The sequence below is a fragment of the Sander vitreus genome, chromosome 22 (genome assembly GCF_031162955.1).
Source record: "Sander vitreus isolate 19-12246 chromosome 22, sanVit1, whole genome shotgun sequence".
NCBI lineage: Eukaryota > Metazoa > Chordata > Actinopteri > Perciformes > Percidae > Sander > Sander vitreus.
In genome coordinates, this window is record NC_135876.1 from 14,612,069 (window position 1) to 14,619,829 (window position 7,761).

Sequence of the window (7,761 nt, forward strand, 5' to 3'; positions counted from 1 at the left end):
GGAGTGATATGTTCATGTTGCGAATTGTATGTTGTTAAAAAAAACAGTACGGGTTGGGCTCTTGTGCAGATGAGTGCTTATAGTAGACGCTGACTGTGGAAAGGCAAATTTCTGCATCAAAGTTAGGTTTCTAACAGCTCAAGGGACGGTTACATCAGGTCCTCTGTATTGCTAAATGTTTAGATGACCTCCCATTATCACTGGATGAAAGGGGACAGTGAAGGACAGAGCACTTCCTGGCACCTCTTGTCTGTCTGACAGCTGCCTCTCTTCATTGCTCATCCCAAGAAATGATGTCACTCTCGAGTCATCCAATCACTCACACTGATGAATTTACTAGACAAAATCAGTTTTGCGCGTCTAACTACCTGCCATTCACACTTACTGCATCTTCCACCTCTCTGTCTCCCACTGTTTTTCTGTATCTCTGTTATCATGAGCATCCGTACTGTGCATTCACACTCTCCCTCTCTCTGGAGGGTTAAGCCTGATGTTGAAAGGCTTCTGACTGAGGAGCGCTCCAGATTAATGTGTGTATCTCTGCTGATTGATTCATTACATTAGTTTTATTTGACTAGTTCAATTGATTGATGCCAAGCTCTGGAGGCTTTTAAATTACAGCCACTCAGTCAAATTAATCACAGAGAACAAAATTCAGTCCAGCAATGATCCTCTGATACATTCAACACCACAATTTTATTTTACCAAAAGCCAAACTAACATAGTTTGTACATTTCTACTGTATTTGCTCCTTTTTTCTTCTATCTTTTCTTGTGCTGTTCTCAGATTTTCCCAGAGTGCTGCTGCTGCTGTAATTGTCTCATTTTTGATTTTGCCCTGGAGCTTCTGTGTGATCAGTGCCTGTTAGCTCCTCACTGATGATGAGATGATCAGAAAGAAACCGAGGAGGGAACATAGACACCTACACAAACAATTAGAGAAGAGGAATGCTTTGCAACTCACTGCAGAAAACCCACGGTCATCTTCTGATCTCAACCAGTAAAACAAAGAAAAGAAAACAATGGGTGAGTCATTCGATTTACTTGGGGGTAAAAACACGCACAGACAAAGGAGGTCAGTTATATACTACGTGTTTTTATTGGACAGACACTTTTCTAATTATCCTCTGATGTGATAAAGACAAAATTAAGACTATGTTTTTTGAGTTGTCCTTTCTGCACAAGGGCTATCAAGATATTCTTTGACCCCATTTGCAGCTCCATCACAATATATAACAGCCCAGCCCATTGTTTTCCTCATTAGACTACTTTAAATGCATTTTCTGAAAAACAACAATGCATCTCTTGCTGCACAAACACAGCTGATTTCACTGCATCTTCACGGGCTTGCATCCTGTCTCTAATGTGCTGGAGGACATTCATTATGCATGCTATGAGGCCCAGCGCGATCATCTGAGAGGACTGAGAGTTTGGCGACATGGCTTTAAAAGTTTGCACACACATATAGATGCAGGGCAAGGCTTTCTTAGAAACAAGCAACTGTCAGTCAATTCGATGAAGCCGTCACCACTCAGAATGAGTGCCCTAAGAAACTCTCCAGTTTCTTAGGGCATGACATTATTGACTAAACTGGTCACTGCTGTGTGGTGATGGATGTGCATTTCTATTATGACCCAGCCTTGGCTATCCTCATGCTGAACCGTAACTTATTGTTAAGTCGCTGCAGACATGCTTGGTTGAAGAAAGGAAGAAAAGACCACACTGCCTCCACTACACTGACTGTTTTCTCTCATTAGCGCTCCACTTAAAAATACATCCCACATCTACCAAAACTCCTCCAAACAAAGCATACAACTGGGAAGAGTGTGCCATACATGTTAGAATATTACATAAGAAAAAGATAGTTATATAATAGAAAGCATAACCATTTTGATCTGCATAATGGCAACTTTGATTGGTCTGATGATCTTGTTTTGGACCTTAACCCAGATAAAAAGTCCCTGCATGAACAGATCTGAGTTGAGACCAAAGTGACAAGACATCAACAGAGACAGCAAGAAACCCATTCAACCATTTCAGCATTTACGCCTCTGATTGTTATATGGAATGAGGGGTAGAGGCATTGAAAGAAAAAGAGAGATTTTTAAGGTCAAGGTCTTTGACGCTCAAAGACAAGCCAAGTCTAAAATGAAGAAAGACATTTGAAATGTTTTGTTTCTGTGGCTGCCTTCTGTCGATGTCGACCTGTATGGTAACTGTCACTGGCCTAGAGTTACTTTATTCTCCCGCAGCTGATCATACCGCATAAAGAAATGACAAACCCAGTATTGTGACAGAACTACTGAGTTATAAATGATTGAAACCTTAGCCATGAGACTACACAGGGGAGACAGTATCCACATTATATGTTTGGATTAGGAGGCCCCTTAGAGCCAATTATGGTCAAAGTGTTTTATCAAAAAGCCAAGAAAACTGGGTTACAAGTTTGGTAGAATGTTTTTGCCCTAGATTTCTCATGAGATGGCAATTTCTGTCACAGTATGAAGCAGTCAAATCTACACAAGAGTGGACATCTGCTGCATTTAAATAAATCCTTATTCAACACTTATTACTGAAATAAAAACATCACTTAAAAACATGAAATCATGCACAGAAGCAGAACATTTATTTCCTGAACATAAAACATAAGGATTAAATAATAAAATATTTATATTTTGAACATCTCAGGCTACACCTTTTTGTCCTGTGAAGTCGTTTAAATCCAGATGTGGACCAGTGACATGACCTAGCCCTGAAAACATTTATAGTCCTGTTCCTGTTGTCCTTTTCCAAAACCAATATATGAAACACATTTATTTCCAGCATGAAAACATCTTGGTGCAGTAAACAGTAACTAGTACACCAAATGTGTGTTATATCCTTAACAAATGCAACATTTACGCCTCTTGTCTGAGTAACCTTTGCTAAAAACGTTTATAAAGGTTTTTATAAAGATGGAACTATATGTTGTTTAAAAGATTTACGCCTTCATAGGAACAAATAGGCTTGGGGCTGAGTGCCATAGACAGGGGAGAGACGACAGAAAGCAATGAAAGATGGGCTAACACGTTGTTAGTTTTGGTGTTTTAACAGGATTTGTTGATAAGAAAAAGTTAAAGAAACACCAGACATATCCTATAATTCAATGTATTTGGTACATTATGCTTTAGACAGCTGCTTAGATTTAAGTATCCACTATCCAATCTAAAGATAAGCTTTTTAAATTAATGTTATTAGGATGTTTACTCTCCTAATTGTAAAATATGAACTGGGAAAATCCAGCCATGGTTGTGAAGAAATATAAAAGGTAATTTAGACAAAGATTAAATATGGTCCTTGCGGACATTATTTTCCTTCCTCAACAGGAGATTGGCCTCCACTATGTGAACAAGCATTAAGGAAGCCTATAACTTAACACCTCCACATTTACACAAGCTAGATTCATATAGACAGAATAGCCCTTGGGGGTGTCGCTGCATTATGGACAGCTTTGCAACACACGTTCTCATGCAGGCTGTGTTGTATGCAAACCATAGGAGAAGCCCAGGGAAGCCATCTCACATTTCATTTTTTAAAAGGTAATCATTTCAAGAGCCTCAGAAGATTGTTCAATCTTATCCCAAATGGCTTGCTTAAAAAACATGCATCAAGACTCACAAAAAGCTCCTTTTTAAAGGTAGCTGCACTGAAGAATACTTGAACATCAAGTAACCCGGAGGGGAAACTGGTCAGCAGCGTTCATTCTGCATAATTAATCAGTCTGTTTAGCCTTAAACTGCCCTGACTGAACATTATCATACATTTAATTACTTATATATCTAGTGTGTTGGTTGAATGCACGTTTTGTGTAATTTTGCGGTCAATTGTAAAACCAGAAATGCCATTTCTGTAAAACCTTCCATCTCTTTTTTCTTAAAATGAAAGGCCAAGCTCTCACTTCTATTAGAGATGTGTTTTTATAACAGGCTATATTACTGGACTATAAACCAGAAGGACACCTGAGCTACAGGTCTAAGTGTGGAGCCCTGGGCTCTGCAGTCCCAGCGATCAGCACCAGAATACCTGTTCATACTCACTGAAACAGCCAGAGTGACCTTGTTTATTAAAATGAGTCTGTCAAAGTCGAGCAGAACACCAAAATTATTAGAAAAAAGACAGCTCAATACGCCGGGGAGAGCTGTCTAATTATTTAGGAAGGGACAGTTCGCAGAGAAGCACTTGTCCCTCCACAGATCGCAATTAGAAAGTCAAATGATTAATTAAAAGAATCTGTTGCCATGGAGAGTTTGTGCGTCTGACATTGGTTCTGTGAAATCCTTTCTCAGAAGCACTTCAAAGTGTCTGGTATGGAATTCACTTTAACTCAAGTCCAGATTTTTTATCTAATCATTTTATGGTATTATCTACCTGCATTAAGAGGTCAGACACAAAGGTCATATTAAGTGGCAACATCCCAATTTCCCCAGGGGAATCATTAAAGTTGTATCTAATCTAATCGTCTGAGAGACTCGCCTTAATTGAGGAAACAAAGGGATGACGATTTAAGCCTGAGTCTATTCTGGTGTGGCGTCACAAGAGAGGATTTCTCTCCCAGTGATCTGTGCAGGGACAGTGATTTGAAAATGAGGTGACATGAGTTGACCACGAGCAGTCACTCTCTCATCTGGCGGTGTTTTCTATTTGTGTCAGCCAACATGTGTTTCTCATGATGGGACCTGACACCTCGCCCGGAGCAGCACGCATGAACAGCGACAAAGTGGAGAGGCTAATAGGAGAAACAATTTCACGTGGACTGCAAATTACACTCTGAGTGATCACCTAAAATCTCTTAAGATAAGATGTGCATTTTCGAAGATGGCAGATATTCTGAAGAAAAACCCCCCTTGTACATTTGAACTACATTTACAAATGTTCTCCTCTCCTCCTCTCTCTTAAATTGCCTGTTTTATTATGTTAGTGCACACTTTAAATCTGCATACTGTATGTCTGGAACTTATATTTTCCTGGGTTGAATGTCTGGGTAAAATGGATTTACCATTAGGGATTAATGAAAAGGGTTTTACCACATTGTGAAAGGTGACTTAACAAATATATAGAGTCTATGCTTAAAGTGGAAAAGTGCCAACTTTTAAAACATTATTAGGAATTCCATTGTATTGCACAATAGCTGAACTAAGTGTGAAACAGACAGAGGAACAGACAAGTCAGAGTTCTACTTTTTATCATCAAACTATTCAAGATTTGAATAGTTGATGTTGGATTAAGCTCTCCATTCTGAATGCGTGGCTTGGCAGTGGTCCCCTAGAGGTGGCCAAGGCACCCGGAGGCAGAGGTGGTGACGTATATGCATCAGCAATGAATCACTGGGAGACAATGCCACTCAGAGATGCACCGTAGATGCACATTCACTGAATACAAGACAGGTCAGCTGGGAACCTTCTGTGGAATCATTAGTGTGGTGCAATATGCACCAACAAAGTCAGTCCTGTAGATTGCACCAAAAGTACCTGTTGTACCTGCAACTATTTGATGCATTTCCAATATCTTTAGTCTCTTAATTATTTATCATTATTGCATTATAGCACTGTAAATGTTGGCAATTTGATCAAAAAGTTGTTATATAATATTTTTTTCTTTACATTTAAATCTGATTGTGGACACATAATTCAGAAAATGAGCTGTGCCTGTGACTGAGAAGCAGAAAAAAGGCATATTTTCAAACTTATCTTGCCTTAATACTCCTTTCAAAACTGCGCAAATATTTGCAACTAACTCATTCAAGTGAAAATGCCAGCAGGTGTGGCACCTACAGGCCTATTCTGAAAGCACAGTGGTAGACGCTGGTGCACGCGCGCGCACGCTCACATATGACTCATCTCATCTAAACTAAAGCACTTTGTCAGAGGCGTCCATTCACGTTACACACCCATGCAAGAACGCGCAGACTCAATCTCATCTTGGAGCGCGACACTTGTAGTGAGGTCGGCTATATAAGTCCATTCTGCATCTACTCTTTAAGTAACTATATACTTGTTTCTTCAAAGAAGTGAAGGAGGGCGGCATCTCGCCAACTACCTGGCAACCTACAAGGCTGTACTGGACCTCCTCTAAAGGTTGAAGGTATGAAAAGCTTCAGCTTAGTTGATGTTTTTCTGCATGAATTCTTTGCCATGTTACATTTTCTTATTTTAACTCACCAAGTAGATTTTGTCCTTAGTAATTGCACTGTATTTTCAAACTTGGTTTTGTTTTATAGTGCTGGAAACAATAACAGTAATACTTCTAGTTTATCCATGAATGATCAAAAAAAATCCAATCTCTCTTTATGCGCAAATATTACACATTACGGACCAATTTACCAAGACTATTTCGTTGAATTACTGTGGATGGAGGTGAATCACTAAATCTCTCAAAACAACAAATAAGCTGCAACACTTTATTCATAGTTACCACACCGTTACATTAATGCGATGCCTGTTTTTACGTGCGTAAAAGTTGTGATGAAAAATAATCCAAGCATTTGTTTTTCTTCTCAGATTCCTGTTGATATCCTGACATGAAGCTCAATTTACTTGGTACCACCGTGATTCTGCTAGTTGCCTTCTTACCGCGCTACGAATGTCGGGCTATTGAGAGCCCTGGCGGTGCCCTGCGCGTCCCAGCTCCCCAAACCCAAAACTCCCAGCAACAGCAGCAGCAGTCTGGCCCCATCCTGGAGCGGCTTGGAGAGGAGTATTTCATCCGACTGGGCAACGGGGACTCTAACTCTTTCCCATCATCGCCCATGTATCCCGGCGGAACATCTGCCATCTACAACAGAGCGTTGCAACTCCAGCTGACGCGGCGTCTTTTACAAGGGAAAGTTGGAAACATCAGGGCGCTCATAAGCGGCTTCGGAGACCGCGGAGACGAGTCGATGGAGAGGGGAAGGAGGTCCGAAGACCCGCCGATATCCCTGGATCTGACTTTCCACCTGCTGCGGGAAATGATGGAGATGTCCAGGGCGGAACAGCTGGCTCAGCAAGCGCAAAATAACAGAAGAATGATGGAGCTCTTCGGGAAATGAAGACCTCTTTCCAGACGGCCAAAGATCTCCCTTCTCTTTCTTTCTTTTTTTGTTGTTGCATTTTTACCATCAGCACAAAACATGCTGTGTACAATATAGTGCTGCTTTATCACTTTATAATTTAAAGCTTTAACCTCAAACTATGGAGCGTAAACGGGCTTGACTTATAATGATCCGATTGTACCTGGCCATTTTAATGTTGGTGTCAAATCTGTAGAAATCACACGTTCTTCATATTTGAGATGAAATGCTTTTGGTTGAGACATGAATCAATGCATTAACAAAGTTGGCGTTTTGTTTTAGATTATGAATCCCTGTATTTATGATATTTATGTTTGTTAATAAACTTATGTGCAACCAGTCATTTTCTGTTGTGCAAGAGAACGTATTATATCTATATTTTTTAATAAAAAATTAAAAGCAATGCTTACACTTCTCTGTGGATATCCTTACATATCAGTTAATAATAACTCCCATGAAACTAACTATCCCCAGTCACTTTATTTAGTCATTTGATTAGCATACACTTTCCTAATGTTTTTCGTGACATAGATTTGTAATCTTACATTGGAGAAATTGAAAATATATATGTTTACAGTTGGAGAGAGCACAAATGGCCACAGCATCTGGAGTTTTGCCTAGACAAATATTGATTAATAGATGAAGTTTTTTTCTAACTGAATATAAAAACCTTAT

At 39.7% G+C, this 7,761-nt stretch overlaps 1 protein-coding gene across 1 annotated transcript; it reads left to right on the top strand.

The window, feature by feature from the left end:
* The first annotated feature begins 789 nt into the window (after nt 1-789).
* crhb (corticotropin releasing hormone b) lies at nt 790-7,471 on the top strand. Its single transcript, XM_078280518.1, has 3 exons — nt 790-1,025; nt 6,044-6,119; nt 6,536-7,471. The coding sequence occupies exon 3, from the start codon at nt 6,556-6,558 to the stop codon at nt 7,063-7,065; it is 510 nt and encodes a 169-aa protein (XP_078136644.1). The 5' UTR covers nt 790-1,025; nt 6,044-6,119; nt 6,536-6,555; the 3' UTR covers nt 7,066-7,471.
* The last annotated feature ends 290 nt before the right edge of the window (nt 7,472-7,761 follow it).